General features: G+C 35.7%; 1 protein-coding gene across 1 annotated transcript; it reads left to right on the top strand.

Annotated features, from left to right (window-relative positions):
* LOC109720712 (probable disease resistance protein At1g61300) lies at positions 1-26,408 on the top strand. Its single transcript, XM_020247989.1, is given in 3 exon segments — positions 1-2,469; positions 2,471-2,998; positions 25,685-26,408. Coding segments are annotated over 3 exon segments (2,931 nt in total). The 5' UTR covers positions 1-627; the 3' UTR covers positions 26,246-26,408.

The following is a 27,898-nucleotide window of genomic DNA, read 5'->3' as shown; positions in this document are numbered from 1 at the left end:
GTTGGACTTTGAACCAGTCCTTTTTGTTATCTTAAGCGTTCTTCAGTTTTGAGAAAAGCAATGGACAAGGACATATCTTGACTTGTGGAGCTTGGTCCAGTGTATTAAACATGTGCAGACACACGCAGAGACGAAGAAAATGATTCATCTCAAAACCAAATGAAAACTTCATCAGCAAGAGGTGGTTCCTTGTACAATCCTTCTTTCTTACCAAATTAGAACATGAAATTCGAGGATCTTGCGATTCCATCGTCTGCACGCAATGAACTTTCAACTTTCGGGTTTTGATCAATTTCAAGTTCAAGAGCTGATCTATGTTGTTTTTCTTCTTTTTCTTTAGTAGTGAGCATGCATGTTTGAAGAATAGATCTTACACAATGAGTAAATTAAGGTAATCCAATTCACACTCCTCTATGCACTTTATTCATGCCATATGGGAACCTTTGATGATTTCTTTACCTGTACTTTACTTTTTGTTCTATTTTGATTGGAACCGGCGAGGTTTATTTTCAATGCTAAAGTGAGATCGTCTCTCGATAAATAAAGGAATTCGGCTTGCGCCTTCACTTCTGCTGTAATTCTCATTCCGTCGTGCAGTGCTAATTCTTTTTTCCTTTGATTGTAGCAATGGCTTTGCTTCCTTTTTTCGGATCAATTGTCACTGTGGTTTTATCTCAGTTATGGAATCCCTTGGTGTTGCATTTGGGGTATCCCGTAAAGGTCGGAGGGAACGTCAAGAAGCTAACGATCTTCATGAAAAGGTTGCAAGCTAGAAGGGATGATATAAAAGCGCAAATCGACATCGCGGAAAGAAAACATAAAGCATGCAAACACGAAGCGAAAGAATGGTTACAAAGGGTTGAAGCCATCGAAGGTGAAGTGAAAGCTGTAAAATACGCCTACGATAAAAGATGCCGATGCTGTGGGGAGTTCTCTCTTGACATTATTGGCAAACATAGGATCAGTCGAAGAGCTGCGAAGAAGCTTAAACAAGTGATGGAGTTGTATGATCGAGGCGCTTTTGAAGAAATCGCCGTTGAGTTGCCTCCGCCTCCGATCGAGGAGAAGCCTGTTGCATCTGCGGTTATTGGAATGCAATCTAATCTAGAGAAGATACTTCGCCACCTCAAAGACGACAAAGTTGGAGTGGTGGGCATATGGGGAATGGGAGGAGTAGGAAAGACCACTTTGCTGAAAACCATCAACAATCACCTTCTTGCTGATTTTGAAAGCTTCTGCTATGATCATGTTGTTTGTATCGCGGCGCCAAAAGGTTGCAAGTTAGAGAGCGTTCAACTGGACATAGCTGAGAAGATTGGCCTCTACTTGAAGCAGGATTCGAGAATAACGTCATATACTTCTGCGATCTTCAACTTCTTAAAGAACAAGAAGTTTTTGCTGCTGTTGGATGATCTGTGGGAGCCGATAGACCTCGCAGGAGTCGGAATTCCACAACCTAACGGCCCGAGGAATCAAAAGATAGTGTTGACGACACGGTTCGAAGAGGTGTGCGGCAACATGGGAGTTCATACCAAGATCAAATTGGAGTGCTTGGAACCCGACAACGCGTGGGAGCTGTTCAAAAACAGTGTTAGCGAAGACACCGTGAACTCGGATGCTCGAATACAATCCTTAGCAAGGAAAGTCTGCAAGAGGTGTAGTGGATTGCCGCTCGCGCTCATTTCCGTAGGCTGTTCGATGTCTACGAAGAGGACGTTGCAAGAATGGGAGAACGCTATCGCGTCTCTCGAGAATACACGTCTTTCGGAAAATTCATGTATGAAGGGTGTTCACCCTGTGCTTAGCACATTAAGATTTAGCTACGACAGTTTGGAAGACGAGCAGATGAAAAGATGCTTCTTGACTTGCGCCCTGGGGCCTGAAGGCTATTCCACCTGGAAAGTCGAGCTCGTGGATTTCTGGATGGCGTTGGGGTTACAACCGATGCGCGCGACGATCGAAGATGCATACAATGAGGGATTCTCCCGCATCGAACGATTGAAGAAAGCATGCTTGTTAGAAGACGGCGACGTGAGCGATAAAGAAGTACGAGTTCACGACATTATCCGCGACATGGCGCTCTGCGTGGCCTCGCTATCAGAAGAGAAGAACCTGGAGTGGATTGTACAGCCAGGAATTGGCCTGGAGAAAGTGCAGAACAGTGATGCAGGCAGATGGACAAGAGCTTCGCGAATTTCACTGATGTGTAATTGTATAAAAGAGCTGCCGCAATCTCCGAATTGTCCTAATCTTTTGCTCTTGACTCTCCAGCAAAACTTTCATTTGAAGGCCATCTCGCCCGGATTTTTCCGAACCATGCGCGCGCTGACATTCTTGGATTTAAGTTGGACTTGCATCAGAGAGCTTCCACGAGAAATCGGTTCGCTAGTCAAATTGCAGTATCTCAGTCTTAGAAATTCAGATATAGTCTCACTCCCTCTGGAATTAGGATTTCTGACGGAATTAAGATTCTTTGAATCTGAGTTACACCGATCACCTCAAAACGATTCCGCGTGGAGTGATATCCAAACTATCCATGCTACAGTTTCTGAACTTGTTTAAGAGCAAGTATTCGGGCTTTGAGATGGAGATTCATAAGAGCACGGAAACAAAGTATGATCTTCGTCAGACGTCGAACGAAAAGAGCGAGTTCAGTCTGGAAGAATTGCACTACTTGGGTAAAGGCCTGAAATCACTCGGGATTTCTGTACGAACAGTCGGATCTCTTCAGATGCTTTCCGAGTGCTCTGATGTGTACTTATACCTTCTCGGCATATACCGATTGAAAGGGGAGTGCTCCCTCTGCCTCAATTTGCATAGCAGCACCATAGTTTTGAATGTCAAAAGCTGTTTCGAGTTAGAAGAGTTGTCGATCAGAAGCGAACAAGTCGGTCGGTCTGCTGGCAAGTCACCTCCGAGGCTAGAGTTCCTCACTTTCTGGCGCCTCTACAGGCTGAAGAAGGTCCACTTGACGGTGCAGCTTACGAAGCTTCGTCAGGTCATTATTATAAGTAAATTTTTTATATTTTATAAATAATATTTATAATAAATAAAATATATATAATAATATATTTATAAATAAAATAAATATAATATATATTATATATAATTAATATATATAATATATTTTTTCTACATAAAGAAGGTTTGGATACCAAGCGTGACACGTGTCCCCCAAACCCCCTTTACTCTCTCTCCCTATATATATATATATATATATATTGATATCAAAATTTAAAATTTTATACTTTCAATTTTAAATTTTAAATTCAAATTTATATTTATTTTAAAAAATTTAAATTTAATTATAATATATTTTCAAATTTAAAATTTAAATCTCTAAACTTTGAAATTAATTAATTAATTTTATTAATACTCATAATATATAATATAGTTAATTAATTTATTAATAATCGCATAATAAATTGTCGTAATAAAAAATAACCTAATAGATGCAATTTAAATCGCGTAAAGTATCGCTGTATAAAAAAAAATAGAGCATTTAAATTTTAAATAATAGTGTATTTCTGTGTAGATATAATTAATTGTTATTAAATAATTTTTTTAAATTTTATTTTCTTCTTATTTATTGATTTTAAAATTATTTGATAGATTTATCATCAATTATTTTCATATAAATATTTATAAAATAAATTTGTATAAATTACTTTGTGACATATATCCATTTAATGACTTTATTTAAATAGATTTTAACGTTTAAATTAATTTTCATAACTTTATTTAATTAATAATTAAACTATAAAACTATATAAATATATAAAAAATAACATTTATTATAAAATATTTTATATCCCAGCATTGCGCAGTATTTCACTAGTAATTATATGATAGAGAAAGGGAAGGTAGCACACAGGTGAAGTACGCCCGTGACCGCGTGTACCTCGTCCCAAGAGCCGTGCCTTTTTTGCTATGGTTTTCGTTTCCTGCTCAAACCCAAAATCTTTTCTACACAAATCTGTAAAAATTTTTTCAAAAATCTTTTTGTTTTACAAGACAACCAAATATCGCAAAACTAGTTTTCAGAGCAAAAGAAATTTCGGATCAGTTTCCGATCCAAACACACCCATACGCCAGCTGCGCGAACCGGTTAATTTTTTATTTTTCTCCTTCGTCGATTAATCTCGGGGATAGCAATTTTTTATTTTCAGGCCTTGGTAAAAAAAAAAAAAGTAACGGATAGAAATGTTGGGCTCTCTGGAATTGATGAGTGAGTTATGACTGAAATAGTATAAGTACTAATGAATAAAAAGTTCAAAGAGTTCGCTCTATTTTTTCATCTTTTGAATCGGAATCTGAACTGGATTAATCTGTTTGTCTTCCGTATTTGGTATGTAAAATTATCCGATTCGATTTCGGATGATTGGAATCCCCGCCACTTATCTAGCTGGTTGAATTGAACTTCGGCGGATAGATTTTGTTCGATTAATATTTAATTTTTTAAAGCTTATTTTTGAATTAAAAGTATAAGTTTATGTTAAAAATTATATTTATAATTTAAATTAAGAACTTAAATTAAAAATTAAATAACTCAATCAAGCATTTTGAATCTAATTTATAAATTTGAATTTAAATTTAATCATTAAAATCTAAAGTTTTATTCAAATTTTTATTATAAAATATTAAAATTAACATTTTTGGAATTCAAATTGAATATTTAAATTATAATTTTAAGTTTGAATTTGATATGAAATAAAATTTTAGTTTATATTAGAATTATGCCGTTCCAATTACAAATTTTAAATTTTTTTAAAAGATATATTGATAAATTTTGTATATTTTAAAACTTTATACATAAATTTTTAATAATTAATTTTCAATTTGAAATTAAACATAATATATTTATAAAATAGAAATGACATATTAAATTACTATTACTTTTCTGTATCTATCTAAGCTCAAGCACCGACAACAAGAATAGCTCCATTTCGATTGCCAATTTTAGGTGGTAAACTCAAAAAATTGAAATCTTTGATTACTTTTCAGCTTATTCTCTTCCGATTTCGATACGCGATTCCGATTGGAACACAAACAACCCTAACTCAGAACTCATATTTAACCACCAACTAGTGCAATTTGCGGCCGTGTGTTATCACTCGTGAGATAGAAACAAAAACTATATATTCTTGCTCATTTCTTCTCCTTCCCATTCTAAATGTACTATAATATAAAGATGATGTTCTAAGAGATAATAAAATGAGATAGAAATGTGTTCTGTCCTGCACCAATCTTTTTTTTTGGCGGTAAATATATATCTTGCTATAAGAAATCAATTTGAAGTAAACTTTTTAATATTACAATCCACCGTCCCTTTTTGTTGTTTTTTTTTTTTTTTTTTGAAGAGATAGGTAACACGGGGCTATCCGTTCGTTATTGTCATTAGAAATAAAACTTAGCTGGAAATATGAATTCAACTAAGAGTTGAACTCAGGATTTCGGATAGCCAACCACCGAAGCTCTTTGCCACTTGCTCTATGATATCGTCCCCACTTTTTTTGTTGCATGAGTTAGTGTTTATCAATTGAAATTGGGGCATCGTGCTTACGTTCGTCGATGTTAAACGCAAGCCTACAATCTCGATCAGCCCTAACAAAAAGCAGGTAAAAACTGTTAAACATTTACGCATGAATCGCCATGCCAATTTTCAACGAGCAAAATACATATTCTTTGCGTTTAATATGTACACACAAGTGTGTACTGAGCATTATTCATTACATTGCGCCAGTTAAATTTTACTTATTGCCGATTGATTTTTGTGGTTGAGGTTAAGTATTTCAACTAATAACTAACATTTTAGGCGGAGTTATGTGAGTACATTCTGAGATTATGAAACTATAACATGAAATTCTTAGAAAGGAGGAAAATGAATAGACTGAAATTATATGAACATAGACATTAAGAAATAACAAAACGAGTAAAACTGATACTCAGATACATTGATGGTCGCAAGAGAAGTAAAATAGGACTAGTTTGCAATCATGAGAGAAAAACTTTATTTGCGTAAAAGCTGCATCAATCATAACTAGCTTGACTGTAAGCAATGGACAAGGACATAGTCTTGCACTTGTGGAGCTTGAGCCTTAGTGTCACTAAACATGTACAGAACGCGCAATAGATAAAAAAATGATTCAATACCTCAAAACAAAATAAAACTTCATCACGCAATTATAGCAACATGAAATTCAGGATCCTTGTATTCAATCGTCGCACGCAATGAATTTCAACTTGTCGGACTTTTTGATCATTATGTTTCGAAGACTCAATCTATTTGTTTTCCTCTTTATCGTTTAAGTAGTAAGCATGCATGTTTGAAGATAGATCTTGAACACAAGATCGAGTAATAGTAATCCGATTCACGAGATCTCTGTGCACTTATCATTGCCGTATCGGTCTTCGATGATTTCTTACTTCAAACTCTAGCTTTTTCTATTTTGATTGAACCACGTGCGGTTTATTTTTAATGTTAAAGTGAGATCATCTCTCAGACAAATAAAGTAACTTGCTTGTACCCCCATCTCAAAAAAAAAAAAAAAAAAAAAACCTAAATCCTGCGTTTTGTTCGAGAACTAAATTTTAAAAAATAACTTTTTGTTGTTATCGAGAACAGAGAATATTCTAGAATAAACTAGAACAAGTTCTAAATTACATTTGGATGTTATTTGTTTGTTCTAGAGGATATCTCTATATTGTGTTTGGATGTTTATATTGAAATAAGGTATTGAATTGATAAAAATTAAGTAAAATGACAATTATACCCTTGAATATAATAATAAAATATAATTCAATATATATGAATAGAAATATAATTAATATATAATAATATAATTTTGAATATAACAGTAAAAATATACTTCCAATTTTATATTTGAAACTACCGACCGTCTCTAAAGCAAGTGGCAAAGGGCTTGGTGGTTGGTACCCCAGATCAAAGTTCGAATCCTAGTTGATTCACATTTTCAGCTAAGTTTATTTCTAAATGAAATAAACGAAGCGGATAGTATGCTACCTATCTCTCAAAAAATATATATATATTTGAAACTAATTAAAATTAAATATAAATATATAATTTTAAATATAGAAGAGCAAATTATTTCACAAATTTAATATGTTTACAAACCACCTTAGAAACATTAATTTAGTAGCATAAAATTTGAGCATTCATTTGATTTATTTGAAATTAATTAAAATAAAGTATAAAGAAAATAAAAGGGCATAATAGGAAAAAAAAAAAAAGAGTCATTCTCCATGCAAGGGAGAACTGGCCTTAACGGGTTACTCCCGAATAACCCGTTAAGCCTGCATTGTGTTTGGGGGGATAAAGGGGATATCCCGCTTTGTTCTGGGATATCCCTCCAACCAAATGCAGAGGCTATTTGGTTCAATGTAAAATTCTAAAAAATAATTTTCGATGGAAAAATTTTTTTGTGGAAAAAAAGTTTTACGTTCGCTAGTGTTTGATTTGTAGAAAAGAAAAAAAAATCGTTATGGTTATTTGGATGAAAGGAAAAAAAAAAATAAAAAAAATTATAATAATAGATATTTTGTCTTTTTCACATATTATATATTATTGATTATTGATATATAATAATTATAATAGTATATAAATATTATTAAAGTCCGGCTGGGATACTATCGATAGCACGAAGCATTTGGTGCTATCAAGTTTTTTACCGTTAGATTTACTTCTTTTATCATTTTCATCCGTTCGATTATACTATTCAACCAACCGTCCACTTAACCCTAGAAGGCTCACATCATTCTAACCGCACATTTTTTAATCTAAGGGTAGAAAATTTAATAGCACCAAGTCATTGGTGCTATTAATAGTATTCCAGCATAGTTCAATATTATTATTATAATTAATATTTGTAAATAAAATAGATTTAACATATATTATAAAATAGGAATAAATATAATATATAATAGTATATATTTAATACTATAAGTAAATTTCTAAGGGATAGCACCATGTCATTGGTGCTATTAATAGTATTCCAGCATAGTTCAATATTATTATTATAATTAATATTTGTAAATAAAATATATTTAACATATATTATAAAATAGGAATAAATATAATATATAATAGTATATATTTAATACTATAAGAAATTTTTTTATATTTATAAATAATATTATAAATAAATAAATATTATATTAATAATATATTTATAAATAAAATAAATATATATATATATATATATTAATTAATATATATAATATATTTTTTCTTACATTAAAGAAGGTTTGGGAGACCAAGCGGTGACACGTGTCCCCCAAACCCCCCTTTACTCTCTCTCCTATATATATATATATATATATATTGATATCAAAATTTAAAATTTTGATACTTTCAATTTTTTAATTTTAAATTCAAATTTTATATTTATTTTTTAAATTTAAATTTAATTTATAATATATTTTCAATTTAAAATTTTAAATCTCTAAACTCTTTGAAATTAATTAATTAATTTTATTAATAACTCATAATATATAATATAGTTAATTAATTTTATTAATAATACGCATAATAAATTGCGTAATAAAATATAACCTAATAGATGCAATTTAAATCGCGTAAAGTATCGCTGTATAAAAAAAATAGAGCATTTAAATTTTAGAAATATAGTGTATTTCTGTGTATATATAATTAATGTTATTAAATAATTTTTTTTTACAATTTTATTTTTCTTCTATTTATTGATTTTTTAAAATTATTTTGATAGATTTATCTCAAATTATTTTCATATAAATATTTATAAAATAAATTATTGTATAAATTTACTTTGTGCATATATCCATTTTAATGACTTTTATTTAAATAGATTTAACGATTAAATTAATTTTTTCTAACTTTTATTTAATTAATAATTAAACTTATAAAACTATATAAATATATTAAAAAAATAACATTTATTATAAAAATATTTTTATATCCGCAGCATTGCGCGAGTATTTCACTAGTAATATATGATAGAAGAGGGAGAGGAGCACACGAGGTGAAGTGACCTCGTGGACCGCGTGTATCCTCTCCCAAGAGCCGTGCCTTTTTTGGCTATGGGTTTTCGTTTTCCGCTCAAAAACCCAATCTTTTCTCAAAATCTGTAAAAGTTTTTTTCAAATTTTTTGTTTTACAGACAACCAAATATCCGAAAACTAGTTTTCGAGCAAAAGAAAATTTTCGGATCAGTTTTCCGGCAATCCAAACACACCATGCCGCGTGCGCCCGAGTTAAGTCGTTTTTTTTTTTTCCTTCGGCGATTAATTCGGGGATAGCCAATTTTTATTTTTCAGCCCTTGAGTAAAAAAAAAAAAAGTACGGATAGAAAGATGTGGGCTCTCTGGAATTGAGAGTGAGTTATTGACTGAATAGTATAATCTAATGAATAAAAATAGTCAAAGAGTTCGCTCTTTTTTCACTTTTGAATCGGAATCGGAATGGATGAATCTGTTTTGTCCGTATTTGGTATGTAAAATTTCATTCCGATTCGATTTCCGGATGAGTGGAAATCCCCCCACTTATCTAGGCTGGTTTGGAAATTGAATTCGGGCGGAATGATTTTGTTCAGATTAAATTTAATTTTTTTAAGCTTATTTTTGAATTAAAATATAAGTTTATGTTTAAAAATTATATTTATAAATTTAAATTTTATGAACTTAAATTAAAAATTAAAACTCAATCAAGCATTTTGAATCTAATTTATAAATTTGAATTTAAATTTAATTTAAAATCTAAAGTTTTATTCAAATTTTTATTTAAAATTTAAATTAACTTTTTGGATTCAAATTGAAATTTAAATTATAATTTTAAGTTTGAATTTGAATAAATCAAATTTTAGTTTTATATTTAGAATTATCCGTTCAATTTCAAATTTTAATTTTTTTAAAAAATATATTGAAAATTTTGATATTATTTTAAAATTTTGACATAAATTTTTAATATTTAATTTTCAATTTGAATTTAAACTAATATATTATAAAGATAAAATTGACATATTAATTTAATTACTTTTCTGTTATCTATCTAAATCAAGCACCGACAACAAGAATAGCTCATTTCGATTCCAATTTAGGTGGTAAACTAAACAGAATGAGGTAATCATTTTGATTACGTTTTCAGCTTATTCTCTTTCCGATTTCGATACCGATTCCGATTTGGAACCAAACACACCTAACCAGAACTCATATTTTAACCAAACTAGTGCAATTTGCGCCGTGTGTTATCACTCGTAGATAAAAACAAAAACTATATATTCTTGCTCATTTCCTTCTCCTTCCCATTCTAATGATACATATATATTAAAGATGATGTGTCTAGAGTAAGAAATGGGAGCTAGAAAGTGTTGTCCTGCACCAATCTTTTTTTTGGGGTAAAAATGTATATATGTGCTATAAAAACAATTTGAAGTAAACTTTTTAATATTACATTCCCACCCCCTTTTTGTTGTTTTTTTTTTTTTTTTTTTGAGAGATAGGTAACACGCTATCCGTTTCGTTTATTTCATTTAGAAATAAACTTAGCTGGAAATATGAATCAACTAAGATTTGAACTTGGATTTCGGATACCAACCACCAAGCTCTTTGCCACTTGCTCTAGTGATGATCGGTCCCCCCTTTTTTTTGTTGTTGAGTTAGTGTTTAGTCAATGAAATTGGGGATCGTGCTTACGGTTCGTCGATGTTAAAGAAGCCTACAATTCGATCAGCTAAAAAGCAGGTAAAAACTGTTAAATTTAGCAGAATCGCCATGCCAATTCAACGAGCTAAAATACATATGCTTTGCGTTTAATATGTACACACAAGTGTGTACTGAGTTACATTGCACAGTTACATTTTACTTAATTCACCTGATTTTTGGGTTGAGGTTAAGTTTTCAACTAAACTAACATTTGTAGGGGAGGTGTATGTGAGTACATATGATTATGAAACTATAACATGAAACTTCTAAGAAAGGAGGAAAATGAAGTAATAAATTATATGAAACATAGAATTAGATAATAAAAAACGAGTTAAAACTGATACTAGATACATTGATGGTCAGAGAGAAGTAAATAGGACTAGTTTGCAACATGGAGAGAAAAACTTTATTTGGTAAAAGCTGCATCAATCATATAGCTTGGACGGAAGCAATGGACAAGGACATATCTTGACTTGTGGAGCTTGGACTAGTGTACTAAACATGTACAGAAACGCGCAAAGATGAAGAAAATGATTCATCTCAAAACCAAATGAAAAACTTCATCAGCAAATTAGAACATGAAATTCGAGGATCTTGTGATTCCATCGTCTGCACGCAATGAACTTTCAACTTTCGGCTTTTGATCAATTTCATGTTCGAGAGCTGATCTATGTTGTTTTCCTTCTTTTCGTTTAGTAGTGAGCATGCATGTTTGAAGAATAGATCTTACACAACGATCGAGTAAAGGTAATCCGATTCACAGATCTCTGTGCACTTTATTCATGCCGTATCGGTTCCTTCGATGATTTCATTACTTCAACTCTACTTTTTGTTCTATTTTGATTGGAACCGATGCGGTTTATTTTCAATGTTAAAGTGAGATCATCTCTCGACAAATAAAGTAACTTGGCTTGTACCGTGCTAATTCTTTTTTCCTTTGATTGCAGCAATGGCTTTGCTTCCTTTTTTTGGATCAATCGTCAGCGTGGTTTTATCTCAGTTATGGAATCCCTTGGTGTTGCACTTGGGGTATCCCGTAAAGGTCGAAGGGAACGTCAAGAAGCTAACAATCTTCACGAAAAGGTTGCAAGCTAGAAGAGATGATATAAAAGCCCAAATCGACATCGCAGAAAGAAGACATAAAACATGCAAGCACGAAGCGAAAGAATGGTTACAAAGGGTCGAAGCCATCGAAGGTGAAGTGGAAGCGGTAAAACACGCTTACGATGAAAGATGCCGATGCTGCGGGGAGTTCTCTCTTGACATTATTGGCAAACATAGGATCAGTCGAAGAGCTGCGAAGAAGCTTAAACGAGTGATGGAGTTGTTTGATCAAGGAGGCGCTTTTGAAGAAATCGCCGTTGAGTTGCCTCCGCCTCCGATCGAGGAGATGCCTATTGCATCTGCCGTTATCGGAATGCAATCTAATCTAGAGAAGATACTTCGTCACCTCAAAGACGACGAAGTCGGAGCGGTCGGCGTATGGGGAATGGGAGGAGTAGGAAAGACCACTCTGCTGAAAACCATCAACAATCACCTTCTTGCTGATTTTGAAAGCTTCCGCTATGATCATGTCGTTTGTATCGCGGCGTCAAAAGGTTGCAAGTTAGAGAACCTTCAACTGGACATAGCTGAGAAGATTGGCCTCTACTTGAAGCAGGATTCGAGCATAACGACGTCGCATACTTCTGCGATCTTCAACTTCTTAAAGAACAAGAAGTTTTTACTGCTGCTGGATGATCTGTGGGAGCCGATAGACCTCGCAGGAGTCGGAATTCCACAGCCTAATGGCGCGAGGAATCAAAAGATAGTGTTGACGACACGGTTCGAAGAGGTATGCGGCAACATGGGAGTTCATACCAAGATCAAATTGGAGTGCTTGGAACCCGACAACGCGTGGGAGCTGTTCAAAAACAGTGTTAGCGAAGACACCGTAAACTCGGATGCTCGAATACAATCCTTAGCAAGGAAAGTCTGCAGGAGGTGTAGTGGATTGCCGCTCGCGCTCATTTCCGTAGGCCGTTCGATGTCTACAAAGAGGACGTTGCAAGAATGGGAGAACGCTATCGCGTCTCTCGAGAACACGCGTCTTTCGGGAAATTCATGTATGAAGGATGCTCACCCTGTGCTTAGCACAATAAGATTTAGCTATGACAGTTTGGAAGACGAGCAGACGAAAAGATGCTTCTTGACTTGCGCCCTGTGGCCTGAAGGCTATTCCATCTGGAAAGTCGAGCTCGTGGATTTCTGGATGGCGTTGGGGTTACAACCGATGCGCTCGACGATCGAAGATGCATACAATGAGGGATTCTCCCGCATCGAACGATTGAAGAAAGCATGCTTGTTGGAAGACGGCGACGCGAGCGATAAAGAAGTACGAGTTCACGACGTTATCCGCGACATGGCTCTCTGCGTGGCCTCGCTATCCGAAGAGAAGAAGCTGGAATGGATTGTGCAGCCAGGAGTTGGCCTGGAGAAAGTGCAGAACAGTGATGCAGGCATATGGACAAGAGCTTCGCGAATTTCACTGATGTGTAATTGTATAAAAGAGCTGCCGCAATCTCCGAATTGTCCTAATCTTTTGCTCTTGACTCTCCAGCAAAACTTTCATTTGAAGGCCATCTCGCCCGGATTTTTCCGAACCATGCGCGCGCTGACATTCTTGGATTTAAGTTGGACTTGCATCAGAGAGCTTCCACGAGAAATCGGTTCGCTAGTCAAATTGCAGTATCTCAGTCTTAGAAATTCAGATATAGTCTCACTCCCTCTGGAATTAGGATTTCTGACGGAATTAAGATTCTTGAATCTGAGTTACACCGATCACCTCAAAACGATTCCGCGTGGAGTGATATCCAAACTATCCATGCTACAGTTTCTGAACTTGTTTAAGAGCAAGTATTCGGGCTTTGAGATGGAGATTCATAAGAGCACGGAAACAAAGTATGATCTTCGTCAGACGTCGAACGAAAAGAGCGAGTTCAGTCTGGAAGAATTGCACTACTTGGGTAAAGGCCTGAAATCACTCGGGATTTCTGTACGAACAGTCGGATCTCTTCAGATGCTTTCCGAGTGCTCTGATGTGTACTTATACCTTCTCGGCATATACCGATTGAAAGGGGAGTGCTCCCTCTGCCTCAATTTGCATAGCAGCACCATAGTTTTGAATGTCAAAAGCTGTTTCGAGTTAGAAGAGTTGTCGATCAGAAGCGAACAAGTCGGTCGGTCTGCTGGCAAGTCACCTTCGAGGCTAGAGTTCCTCACTTTCTGGCGCCTCTACAGGCTGAAGAAGGTCCACTTGACGGTGCAGCTTACGAAGCTTCGTCAGGTCATTATTGTCGAGAACTTCAACTTAGTCAACATTTCTTGGATACTGAAGATCCCGTACCTCGAACAACTCGATCTATCATTTTGCTACAATTTGGTGGAAGTGATCGGTCACGCAGAAGATGCTAATGATTTAATGCATGCATTTTCCAGGCTGAGGATAGTGCAGCTGCATCACCTGCCAAGGTTGGAGAGATTTTGTGCTCAGAAGTTGGCCTTCCCTTCCTTGGAATACTTGGATGTGTATGGCTGCCCATTGCTGCAGGAACTTCCCTTCCAGTTAGAGGCCAGCAGGGTCAGCAGATTACGACAAATTCGCGCGGAAAAAGGATGGTCAGATCAGTTAGAATTGGGGGATAATGACACTGCGCGACGGACGTTCCAATCCTTTTTCAAAGTGTTTGAGAACAGTCTTGAGACTTTCGAGCCGGATTTGGATACGAACCCGTTCATGTCATCTGCAAGCTCCTTTTTCGCACGTCGAGAGCCGATGATGCGCACCGCACTGCAGTTTTCGGCTTATCTTGCACTGATCTTTGGAGATCAAATGCCACTGGAGTGACAAGTGAAAAGAAATTTAATCACAATGTCGAACTTGTTGCGTTTTATTTACTATGAAAAATGCTCTAAATTTCTTTCTACATGTCCAAGTTGAAGCTGTAAAAGTTTCTGCGTTGACTTAAAAATAATCATTTATTATTGAATAAAAACTGTATTATATAGTACATCTCTCATCATGATACGTAGAAAAAGCTTCTTCAATTTAGTTTTCAACTTTAGGTTGACAGAATGGAAATTGATATTTCAGTAATGTGACAGTGATATCGCATCTTAATAAATATCATTTATGGATTATAATGCTACTAAACTAGTACTACATCAGCGACACATCACTGTTTAATAAGTTAAATTGAGTCGTCGCACTTGCAATGATGTAGAAAGATTGAGCAAGAAATTGCAATAAATTAAATTTTGAGAATCAAAATAATGGTAGAAATATAAAAACGTTCACATACAAGCAATAGTTACAAACTAATAACAAATGAATTGCACTTTTGCAATATTCCAAAACTGCTATGCTAGCATACTAAAATTCTTAAAGTCTAAACAGTAAATAAATAAAAGAATACATAAAGTTCCACTTATAATATTATAAGAGTACATAAAGCTGATAAACATAAAGCATACAACACACAGGAATATAACATACATAAAAGCTAAGAATCTTCACTCTTCATACAAAATCAAGCAAATAATGAATGTAACAAACATTAACAACATCTTAACGCAGAGACTAATATATGAAACCCGAGTTTAGCAGAAAGAGAAAGGATTCTTACAGTTAAACATTTTCAACTCTTATATCTCCAGACTCTCAATTATATTTCGAAAATGCTGCATTCTAATACTAAAAAGTTACTGTTTCAAAAATTGAAGTAGAAACCCCACGAGTCAATTGTCCTTGAAAGAACACAACAAAATTTTCCTTTGCAGTGACGTATCAAGATATAAATCTGACTTAGGTATAATACAGCAGTTCCTGTCCCTAAGATTAATTAAGATTATTAATTTATCACTAATGTTTGCGGTCTTCTTTGTTGCATTAACCAGAAGAATGGACACATTCAAATTAAGCAGTCACACATTGTGTATATAAAAAGTACATCAGATGGACTAAACGCTGCAACTTTGCTTTGAAGAACACCGAAACTCAAATCGCGCTAAATGTTTGTAATGACCACCCGATTACCTGATCAGACATTGATAGCGGAAGCGAAGCGGAAGCGGAAGAGAAGAGAGCGACGAGGAGGGTTTCGATTTCTCGAGAGTGAAGGGACCCGATCTTCGTCTTCGATTTCTGTAAAGAGGGTACTCGCATGGCGTTCGACGAAACTCGCCGGAAGGGAAATGAGCGACCGCCGCAGGGGTCGGCGTGCGCTACCGCCGCAGGGTCATGAGTGTGAGAAGTAGGGCAAACGCCTATTTGGAACTCGTGGAGGGGTCGATCTTTCAACAAGTTTTTGTTTTTGTTTTTGTTTTTTTTTTTTTTCGGCCTTTTGGGCACAGGGTGAGTCGTGCAGGCCTGAGGCAGAGTGGGGTTGTTGGGAGCGCAGGCAAACCTTGATCTGGGCCGATTTTTTGGCCGAATTATTCGCATCGAATCCATTTAATTCGTCGAATAATCCCTCTTACCCGAAGAAAAAAACCGCAATATCTGCTCGAATTTTGGGAAAAATACGAAAACGGAAGTTTATTTTTCGGTATTTCCAAAATCGCGAATAATCGCGAATTAACTAACTATGGTTTGGGCTAACTATACCATATGATACTAGAGCCCTTTAACTCATACAACTTTTGACCTTACTCAGATAAAAAATGTGGCGGTAGGATACAAGTAGTGTACGAGTTAGGTTTATAGTGGCCCCTAGGTTGAGGTTGTTGTTTGAATAGTAATAATCTTAGACGAATAAAATGTTAAGTTAGATCAACACGCAAAAAAACCCTTATGGAGTACAAGAGGCTCTATACTCTAAAAGTATAGTAGTCCAGACTTCGATATTATAATAAATAAAAGTTATTATGTTTGTTCATTTATAAATTCAGTAATCTTACACCTAAAATATATAGTCTATTTCATGAATTGCCTTATGTTATATTTGGCAAAAAATTTAATTAAAAATTTTAAAAATAATAAATCAAAATTTAAAAATTTAAATTTTAAATTACAATTTAAATTTTAACATTTAAATTTAAAATTTTGAAATGTGATTTAAATTTTAAAATTTAAAATTAAAATTAAAATTTTAATTTTAAAATCTAAATTTAAAATAATAATACTAAAATCTAAATTTATAATTTAAAATAGAAACTTAAAAATTACAATTGGCAATCTCAAAATGTTGTAAATAATGTTTAAAAATGAATATCAACAATAGTTTGGGAATGTCGTTCGAGAGGTAAACTTATATTTTACATAAACGCAAGATTACTCGTCATCAGTAATACAAATACTTCACGCTCGCTATCAGTTAATACGCAATAATATCTCTTGATGTAAATTTCTGCTGCCATTTGAAAGTCTAAATATATCCGGATACCACTTAGTAAAAATGTAATGTAATGTGCTAAAAACAATTTTTTTGAGAGATATCGTGAGCAGACAACCGAACTTCGTTATCTTCATTTGAAAAATAACACTAAGCAAAAATATAATCAGCAAGGATTCGAACTGAACCTCATGTACAACCACCCAAACCCGTTCATCTGCTTCTCTAGGGGAGCGGTCGAGCATAGACAGTTTGCAACCATGAGAAGAAAAACACTTTATTTGGTAAAACTGCATCCATCATACAAGCTTGGACGAACAATGGACAAGAGACCATATCTTGACTCTGTGGAGCTGGTCTAGTGTATTAAACATCGTGCAGTAAACGCATGCAGATGACGAATAAAATGTATTCGTCCTCAAAACCAAATGAGAAACTTCATCAGCAATTAGCAATAAAATTCGAACGGATCTTGTAATTCCATCGTCTGCACGCAATGACGCTCTTTCAACTGAAATCTAGTTTTGTTCCTTCTTCCTTAGATGAGTCATTGCATGCATTGAAGAACTAACGCTTACACTCAACGATCGCAGTAAAGGTAATCCGATCACACAATTCCTAAGCATCTCGGCACTTTATATGATGCAATATCGGAACCGTTTGAGATTTCATTACTCAACTCCTACTTTTGTTCCTATTTGTAGTCGAACCTGATGCGTTATTTTCAATGTAAAGTGAGATCATCTCTCTACAAACTAAAGTAACTCGCTTTACCAGCTATTCTTTTTTCTTTGATTGAGCAAGTGGCTTTGGCTTCTTTTTATCGGATCAATCGTCACCGTGGTTTGTCTCAGTATGGAATACCTTGGTTCACTTGGCGTATCCCGTAAAGTAAGGAGTGGAACGTCGCAAAGAGCTAACATCCTCACGAAAAGGTTGCAAGCTAAGAAGAGATGATATAAAAGTCGTCAAATACGACATCGCAGAAAAAGACACACTAACCACCATGTCAAGCAGTCGAAGCGAAAGAATGGTCAAAAGTGTCGAAAAGCTATTCGGAAGGTAAGTGGAAGCGTAAAAACGCTTACGATGAAAAGATGGCCGATGCTGCGGGTTTCTCTCTTGACATTATTGCAAACATGAGGATCATGTCGAAGATGTCGAAGATAACTAAACGAGTGATGGAGTTGTTGATCAAGGGAGGCGCTTTCTGAAGAATCGCCGTTAGTTGCTCCGCCTCCAATCGAGGAGATGCTATTGCATCTGCCGTTATCGAAGCAAATCTAATCTAGAGAATGATACCTTCGCACCTCAATAGATCGACGAAGTCGAGACGGTCGGCGTATGGGAAATGTGAGGAATAGAAAGACCAACTATGCTGCAAAAGCCAATCAACACAATCACCTTCTCGCGATTTTGAAGCTTACCGCTATGATCATGTCGTTTGATACCGCGCGTCCAAAAGGTTGCAAGTAGGAACCTCAAGCTGACTAGCTGAGAAAATTGGCCTTCTTACTTGAACCAGATTCGAAGCATAACCGAACGTCGCATACTCTCTTGCGATCTCTTCAAACTGTCTTAAAGAACAAGAGTTTTACTGCTGCTCGATGACTGTGGGAGGCCGATATACCTCGCAGGGAAGTCGAATCCACAAGCCATAAGCTGCGAGGAAGTCAAAAATAGTGGTGATCGACACGTTTCGAAGAGGTATGCGGCAACTATATGGATTCATACCAAATCAAATGGAGTGCTTGAACCGCGACATAACGAATGGTATATCGTGAGCTGTCAAAAAACAGTGTTAAGCGAGACACCGTAAACTCGGATGCTCGAACAATCAGAAAAGTCCTTCAGGAGGTGTAGTGATTTGCCGCTCGCTATCTCATGATTCCGTAGGCCGTCGACTGTCTACAAAGAGACGTTGCAAAATGGAATTGCGTCCTCCTCGAGAAACCGCTCTTTAGGAAATTTTTTTTTTTTTTTTTTTTTGTTAACAAAAACTGCTGACTCGATCGGGTCCAAATTAGCGCACAAATATCAAGCGAAAAAAAAGTCTTCTTTATAACAGTTACAATACATAGGATATATTTCATATCAATTATATTATGTCAAGGGTATAAATAAGAGTCTAATCAGGATAATATTGTTGATTATATATAGAAATGGTGTTTAAACAAAAAGAGATGTTACCGACCGTCCCTAGTACAAGTGGCAAAGGGCTTAGTGGTTGGTATCCGAGATTCCAAGTTCGAATCCTACTTGGTTCATATTTTACTAAATTTATTTCTAAATAAAATAAACGAAGTGGGTAGCATACTACCTATCTCTAAAAAAAAAATAAATAAATAGAAGTGTTATACGCTATGTATTATACATGGATCTCAACTCTAATTTTTTTTTTTTGTCCCCTATTATATGGGTGGTTTTTTTTTTTTTTTGAGAGAGATAGATAGCACGCTATCCGCTTCGTTTATTTTATTTAGAAATAAACTTAGCTGAAAATGTGAATCAACTAGGATTCGAACCTGGGACCTCGGATACCAACCACCAAGCCCTTTGCTACTTGCTTTAGGGACGGTCGGTTATTATATGGGTGGTTGATAATTTCTTAATACTCAAGCCCCATCCTTGATTTGATTCCTTTCTATTTCAACTTTTAGGGAGCATGTTATTAGACCAGAAGGGGTTGGAATAGAAGCATACACAGATATTCTTTTTCTTTTTATTTTTTCGGAACGTAGTTAACCAGAACTTATATTTCAACCAAACTAGTGCAATCTGCGCGATGTGTTATCACTCGTAGATAAAAACAAAAATTATATATTTTTGCTCATTTCCTTCTCCTTCCCACTTAGTTCTAATGATACATATAACATATATTCAAGTTGATGAGTCTAGAGTAAGAAATGGAAGCTAGATAGTTGGGCGTGTTTGGTTCGCGTTGTATAGTATTACTGGATATTTTAACATAATTAGGTATATGAAATTTCTGAATCAAATTGGTACCGATATTATATTATAACATTTGGTTTAATATAGTAATATAATGCTAGATTATAATGGTTGTGGCCATAGTTAGTTAATTCGGATTCGGCAAAAATTCGGTACGGGTATAATTCGGATAAAATTCGTCTTCTAATTTTTAAATTCGTTGAAAAAAAGGGCTAAAAAACGGATTCGCCAATTATTCAGATACGTGATTTATACGGATATTATACGTTCACCGATTAAAAATTCGGGATCAAAAATTCGGCTACTAAATTAAGTTTTTTTTTTCTCTCAAGATTTATGCTATTAGCATAAATATTCATATTTTTTAAGAATATAAGAATAAAGAGCTACAAAATTAAACTAAGTAAAAAAAAATAGTAAACTATATTATGCCTCAAAATAAAGAAATAATTAAGCAAATAGAGATCAAGATAGTCCATATTTATAATGGTAGAAATATAAACGGTTCACATACAAGCATAGTTAAAACTAATACAAATGAAATTGCACTTTGCATATTCCAAACTGCATGCTAGCATATCTAAATTCTAAAGTCTAAACAGTAAATAAATAAAAGATACATAAAGTTCACTATTAATTATATAAGATACATAAAAGCTTGAATAAACATAAAGATACAACACACAATTCACATATAAACATACATAAAAGCTAGACATCTTCACTCTCATACAACAATAAGCAAATTAATGAATGTAACAACAATTAACAAAACTTAACGCAGACTAATATAGGAAACCCGGAGTTTAGAGAAAGAGAAGGATTCTACAGTTAAACTTTCAAACTCTTATTCTCCAGATCTTCTCATTATATAGTGAAAATTGCTGCATTTCTAATACTAAAAAGTTATGTTTCAAAAATTAAGTAGAAACCCACTGAGTCAATTGTCCATGAAAGACCACAACAAAATTTTCCTTTGCAAGTGACGACAAGATATAAATTGACTAGTATAATATCAAGAGTTCCTGGTCCCTAAGTTAATTAAGATTATTATTTACACTATGTTTGGGTCTTCTTTGTGCATAACAGAAGAATGGACACATTCAATTAAGCACTCACCATTGTGTATAAAAAAGTATCCATCAGATGGACTAAACGCTGCAACTTTGCTTTGAAGAACCACCGAAAAACTCAAATCGCGTACCTGTTGTAAGAACCACCCGATTTACTGATCTAGCGTTGATAGCGGAAGCGGAAGCGGAAGAGGAAGAGGCGACGAGGAGGGTTTCGATTTCTGAAGAGTGAAGGACCCGATCTTCGGTCTTCGATTTCTGAAGAGGAGGGCTTCCGCGATGGCGTTCGACGACCGGCCGGAAGGGAAGAGGGCGACCGCCGCAGGGGTCGGTGGCAGGCCGCACCGCCGCAGGGGTCAGGTGTGAGAAGTTAGGGCAAACCCTTTTTTGGGAACTCGTGGGAGGGGAGCGATTCTTTTCAAAAGGTTTTTGTTTTTGTTTTTGTTTTTTTTTTTTTTTTCGGCCTTTTGGGCGACAGGGTGAGGCCGTGAGGGCCCTGAGGCAGAGTGGGTTTTGGGGCGAGGCAAACCTGATTCTGGGCCGATTTTTTGGGCCGAATTATTCGCGAATCCAGTTTAATTCGCGAATAATTCCTCTTACCCAAAAAAACGCGAATTATTCCGAATTTTTGGGAAAAATACGAAAACGGGAGTTTTATTCGGTATTTCAAAAATTCGCGAATAATTCGCGAATTAACTAACTATGGTTGTGGCTACTATACTCATATGAGTATAGAGCCCTTTATACTCATAACTTTTTGACCGTTCAGATAAAAAATGTGCGGTTAGGATAAGAGTGGTTACGGTTAGGTTTATAGTTGGCCCCCTAGGGTTGAGTGGGTTGTTGGTTGAATAGTATAATCTAACGGATAAAAATGATTAAAGGTTAGATCAAACGGCAAAAAACTTATGAGTACAAGAGGCTCTATACTCGTAAAAGTATAGTAGCCAGACTCGATTATAATAAATAAAATTATTATGTTTGGTTCATTTTATAAAATTCAGTAATCTTAACACTAAAATATAGTCTATTTCCATAATTGCCTTTATGTTATATTTGGCAAAATATAAAATTTAAAATATAAATCTAAAATTTAAAAATTTAAATTTTAAAATTTAAAATTTAAATTTTAACATTTAAATTTTAAAATTTTGAAATGTGATTTAAATTTTAAAATTTAAAATCTAAAATTAAAATTTTAAATTTTAAAATCTAAAATTTAAAATTTAAAATCTAAAATCTAAAATTTAAATTTTAAAATTAGAAACTTAAATTTACAATTTGGCAATTCAAAATTTGTAAATAATGTTTAAAAATGACATATACAAATAGTTTGGGAGAGGCGTTGGAGGAGTAAACTTATAATTTTACATAAACGTGCAAGATTACTCGTCATCAGTAATACAAGATACTCACGCTCCTACTCAGTAATACCAATAATATCTTTGATGTAATTCTGTGCCATTTGTAAAGCTATATTATCGATACGCACTTAGTAAAAATGTATAGATGTGCTAGAAAACAATTTTTTTTGAGAGATAGGTAGCACGCTACCAACTTCGTTTATTTCATTTGAAAATAAACTTAGCTAAAAATATGAATCAGCAAGGATTCGAACTTGAGACCTCATGTACCAACCACCAAACCCTTTGTCACTTGCTCTAGGGACGGTCGATCATACAGTTTGCAACATGGAGAGAAAACACTTTATTTGGTAAAAGCTGCATCCATCATACAGCTTGGACGAAAGCAATGGACAAGGACATATCTTGACTTGTGGAGCTTGGTCTAGTGTATTAAACATGTGCAGAAACGCGCAGAGACGAAGAAAATGATTCGCCTCAAAACCAAATGAAAAACTTCATCAGCAAATTAGAACATGAAATTCGAGGATCTTGTAATTCCATCGTCTGCACGCAATGACCTTTCAACTGATCTATGTTGTTTTCCTTCTTTTCCTTTAGTAGTGAGCATGCATGTTTGAAGAATAGATCTTACACAACGATCGAGTAAAGGTAATCCGATTCACACATCTCTGTGCACTTTATTCATGCCATATCGGAACCTTTGATGATTTCATTACTTCAACTCTACTTTTTGTTCTATTTTGATTGGAACCGATGCGGTTTATTTTCAATGTTAAAGTGAGATCATCTCTCGACAAATAAAGTAACTCGGCTTGTACCGTGCTAATTCTTTTTTCCTTTGATTGTAGCAATGGCTTTGCTTCCTTTTTTCGGATCAATCGTCACCGTGGTTTTGTCTCAGTTATGGAATCCCTTGGTGTTGCACTTGGGGTATCCCGTAAAGGTCGGAGGGAACGTCAAGAAGCTAACGATCTTCACGAAAAGGTTGCAAGCTAGAAGAGATGATATAAAAGCGCAAATCGACATCGCAGAAAGAAGACATAAAACATGCAAGCACGAAGCGAAAGAATGGTTACAAAGTGTCGAAACCATCGAAGGTGAAGTGGAAGCGGTAAAACACGCTTACGATGAAAGATGCCGATGCTGCGGGGAGTTCTCTCTTGACATTATTGGCAAACATAGGATCAGTCGAAGAGCTGCGAAGAAGCTTAAACGAGTGATGGAGTTGTTTGATCAAGGAGGCGCTTTTGAAGAAATCGCCGTTGAGTTGCCTCCGCCTCCAATCGAGGAGATGCCTATTGCATCTGCCGTTATCGGAATGCAATCTAATCTAGAGAAGATACTTCGTCACCTCAAAGACGACGAAGTCGGAGCGGTCGGCGTATGGGGAATGGGAGGAATAGGAAAGACCACTATGCTGAAAACCATCAACAATCACCTTCTTGCTGATTTTGAAAGCTTCCGCTATGATCATGTCGTTTGTATCGCGGCGTCAAAAGGTTGCAAGTTAGAGAACCTTCAACTGGACATAGCTGAGAAGATTGGCCTCTACTTGAAGCAGGATTCGAGCATAACGACGTCGCATACTTCTGCGATCTTCAACTTCTTAAAGAACAAGAAGTTTTTACTGCTGCTGGATGATCTGTGGGAGCCGATAGACCTCGCAGGAGTCGGAATTCCACAGCCTAATGGCGCGAGGAATCAAAAGATAGTGTTGACGACACGGTTCGAAGAGGTATGCGGCAACATGGGAGTTCATACCAAGATCAAATTGGAGTGCTTGGAACCCGACAACGCGTGGGAGCTGTTCAAAAACAGTGTTAGCGAAGACACCGTAAACTCGGATGCTCGAATACAATCCTTAGCAAGGAAAGTCTGCAGGAGGTGTAGTGGATTGCCGCTCGCGCTCATTTCCGTAGGCCGTTCGATGTCTACAAAGAGGACGTTGCAAGAATGGGAGAACGCTATCGCGTCTCTCGAGAACACGCGTCTTTCGGGAAATTCATGTATGAAGGATGCTCACCCTGTGCTTAGCACAATAAGATTTAGCTATGACAGTTTGGAAGACGAGCAGACGAAAAGATGCTTCTTGACTTGCGCCCTGTGGCCTGAAGGCTATTCCATCTGGAAAGTCGAGCTCGTGGATTTCTGGATGGCGTTGGGGTTACAACCGATGCGCTCGACGATCGAAGATGCATACAATGAGGGATTCTCCCGCATCGAACGATTGAAGAAAGCATGCTTGTTGGAAGACGGCGACGCGAGCGATAAAGAAGTACGAGTTCACGACGTTATCCGCGACATGGCTCTCTGCGTGGCCTCGCTATCCGAAGAGAAGAAGCTGGAATGGATTGTGCAGCCAGGAGTTGGCCTGGAGAAAGTGCAGAACAGTGATGCAGGCATATGGACAAGAGCTTCGCGAATTTCACTGATGTGTAATTGTATAAAAGAGCTGCCGCAATCTCCGAATTGTCCTAATCTTTTGCTCTTGACTCTCCAGCAAAACTTTCATTTGAAGGCCATCTCGCCCGGATTTTTCCGAACCATGCGCGCGCTGACATTCTTGGATTTAAGTTGGACTTGCATCAGAGAGCTTCCACGAGAAATAGGTTCGCTAGTCAAATTGCAGTATCTCAGTCTTAGAAATTCAGATATAGTCTCACTCCCTCTGGAATTAGGATTTCTGACGGAATTAAGATTCTTGAATCTGAGTTACACCGATCACCTCAAAACTATTCCGCGTGGAGTGATATCCAAACTATCCATGCTACAGTTTCTGAACTTGTTTAAGAGCAAGTATTCGGGCTTTGAGATGGAGATTCATAAGAGCACGGAAACAAAGTATGATCTTCGTCAGACGTCGAACGAAAAGAGCGAGTTCAGTCTGGAAGAATTGCACTACTTGGGTAAAGGCCTGAAATCACTCGGGATTTCTGTACGAACAGTCGGATCTCTTCAGATGCTTTCCGAGTGCTCTGATGTGTACTTATACCTTCTCGGCATATACCGATTGAAAGGGGAGTGCTCCCTCTGCCTCAATTTGCATAGCAGCACCATAGTTTTGAATGTCAAAAGCTGTTTCGAGTTAGAAGAGTTGTCGATCAGAAGCGAACAAGTCGGTCGGTCTGCTGGCAAGTCACCTCCGAGGCTAGAGTTCCTCACTTTCTGGCGCCTCTACAGGCTGAAGAAGGTCCACTTGACGGTGCAGCTTACGAAGCTTCGTCAGGTCATTATTGTCGAGAACAGAAACTTAGTCAACATTTCTTGGATACTGAAGATCCCGTACCTCGAACAACTCGATCTATCATTTTGCTGCAATTTGGTGGAAGTGATCGGTCACGCAGAAGATGCTAATGATTTAATGCATGCATTTTCCAGGCTGAGGATAGTGCAGCTGCATCACCTGCCAAGGTTGGAGAGATTTTGTGCTCAGAAGTTGGCCTTCCCTTCCTTGGAATACTTGGATGTGTATGGCTGCCCATTGCTGCAGGAACTTCCCTTCCAGTTAGAGGCCAGCAGGGTCAGCAGATTACGACAAATTCGCGCGGAAAAAGGATGGTCAGATCAGTTAGAATTGGGGGATAATGACACTGCGCGACGGACCTTCCAATCCTTTTTCAAAGTGTTTGAGAACAGTCTTGAGACTTTCGAGCCGGATTTGGATACGAACCCGTTCATGTCATCTGCAAGCTCCTTTTTCGCACGTCGACAGCCGATGATGCGCACCGCATTGCAGTTTTCGGCTTATCTTTCACTGATCTTTGGAGATCAAATGCCACTGGAGTGACAAGTGAAAAGAAATTTAATCACAACGTCGAACTTGTCGCGTTTTATTTACTATGAAAAATGCTCTAAATTTCTTTCTACATGTCCAAGTTGAAGCTGTAAAAGTTTCTGTGTTGACTTAAAAATAATCATTTATTATTGAATAATAACTGTATTATATAGTACATCTCTCATCATGATATGTAGAAAAAGCTTCTTCAATTTAGTTTTCAACTTTAGGTTCACATACTGGAAATTGATATTTCATTAATGTGACAGTGATATCGCATCTTAATAAATATCATTTATGGATTATAATGCTACTAAGCTAGTACTACATCAGCGACACATCACTGTTTAATAAGTTAAATTGAGTTGTGGCACTTGCAATGATGTAGAAAGATTGAGCAAGAAATTGCAATAAATTAAATTTGAGAATCAAAATATCGCACATTTTAAAAGTTTGAGGACATTTTTAAGCATCATTTCAGTGTTAATTAATAATATCATTTCTAATTGGACTCTTAAAATTGGTTTTAAATATATCCTATGTATTATAACAATGTTCCAACCAACAAATCTATTGTACTATCTATAATTACAAGCTTGGGATTATGGAGTGAGGCTACTATGCTATCGGAAGCACGGAGCCTTCCGTGCTTCTAGCTCGTTTTCGATGTTGCGACTTTCGAATCGTCCATCGGCTCCGTTAAACTTGATTTAGAGTATTTGAAGTACATAGAAAATAAATTTTATGATTTTACGATATCATTTTTTTAGTGAACGAAGGGGCTCAAAATCAACGGCTGAAAATAAAAATTTTACAAAATGTAATAATATGACATTAAAATTTTAAATCAAAGATATTGATCTTGTTTTATATAGTATAAAGAATTTTCTATCAAAATTTCACATGATTTGGATATTTCAGCACCGTTAAACTTGCAAACGGCTCACTACGGCCATTGAAATTTGTTGATTTTGAGCCATTCGATCACTAGGAAAATGATATCGAAAAATAATAAAATTTATTTTCTAGGTACTCCAAATACTCTAGATCAAGTTTAACGAAGCCGATCGACGATTTGAAAGTCGCAACATCGAAAACGAGCTGGAAGCACGGAAGACTCCATGCTTCCGATAGCATAGTAGCCTCACTCTGGGATTATATTTGGTTAGTGATTCTAGTTTTGATGTACAATAATTTTGAAAGTGGTCTAGTTTTATCAATGGATTTGATAACTTCTTAAATTTTTGGACTAACATTACTTAATTCCAGAAAATATAAAATGGGATCTTAATAAAAATTAAAAAGAGTTGAGGAGAGCCATTTCAAAACGACATTTCTATCTAATTTTGAGCAATGCTATTGGTACACCTTAAAGTGGAATATACATTTTATAATCTTTTTCATCTAAGACCATTATTTTGAATTTGTCGTATCATTTTTTAAAAAATCTATCTGAGTTTTTGTGAATTCTAAAATGAGGGGTATAAGATCTACAACTTTTTTGGGGTGTATATGTAGAAATTTTCTTTTAAAGGGTCTCTACATTTTTGACTTACTGAAAAAGAAAAGATAAATTCTAATTTGCTCCCCTATAATTTAGTTTATTTTTATTTTGTCATTCTATAATTTAAAAAATTATTTTTTACTACCAATATGATTTACTCA

Source organism: Ananas comosus, linkage group 14, assembly GCF_001540865.1.
Source record: "Ananas comosus cultivar F153 linkage group 14, ASM154086v1, whole genome shotgun sequence".
NCBI classification, from domain to species: domain Eukaryota; kingdom Viridiplantae; phylum Streptophyta; class Magnoliopsida; order Poales; family Bromeliaceae; genus Ananas; species Ananas comosus.
The sequence above is the reverse complement of the archived record's forward strand: the minus strand, read 5'-3'. Positions and strand labels throughout refer to the sequence as shown.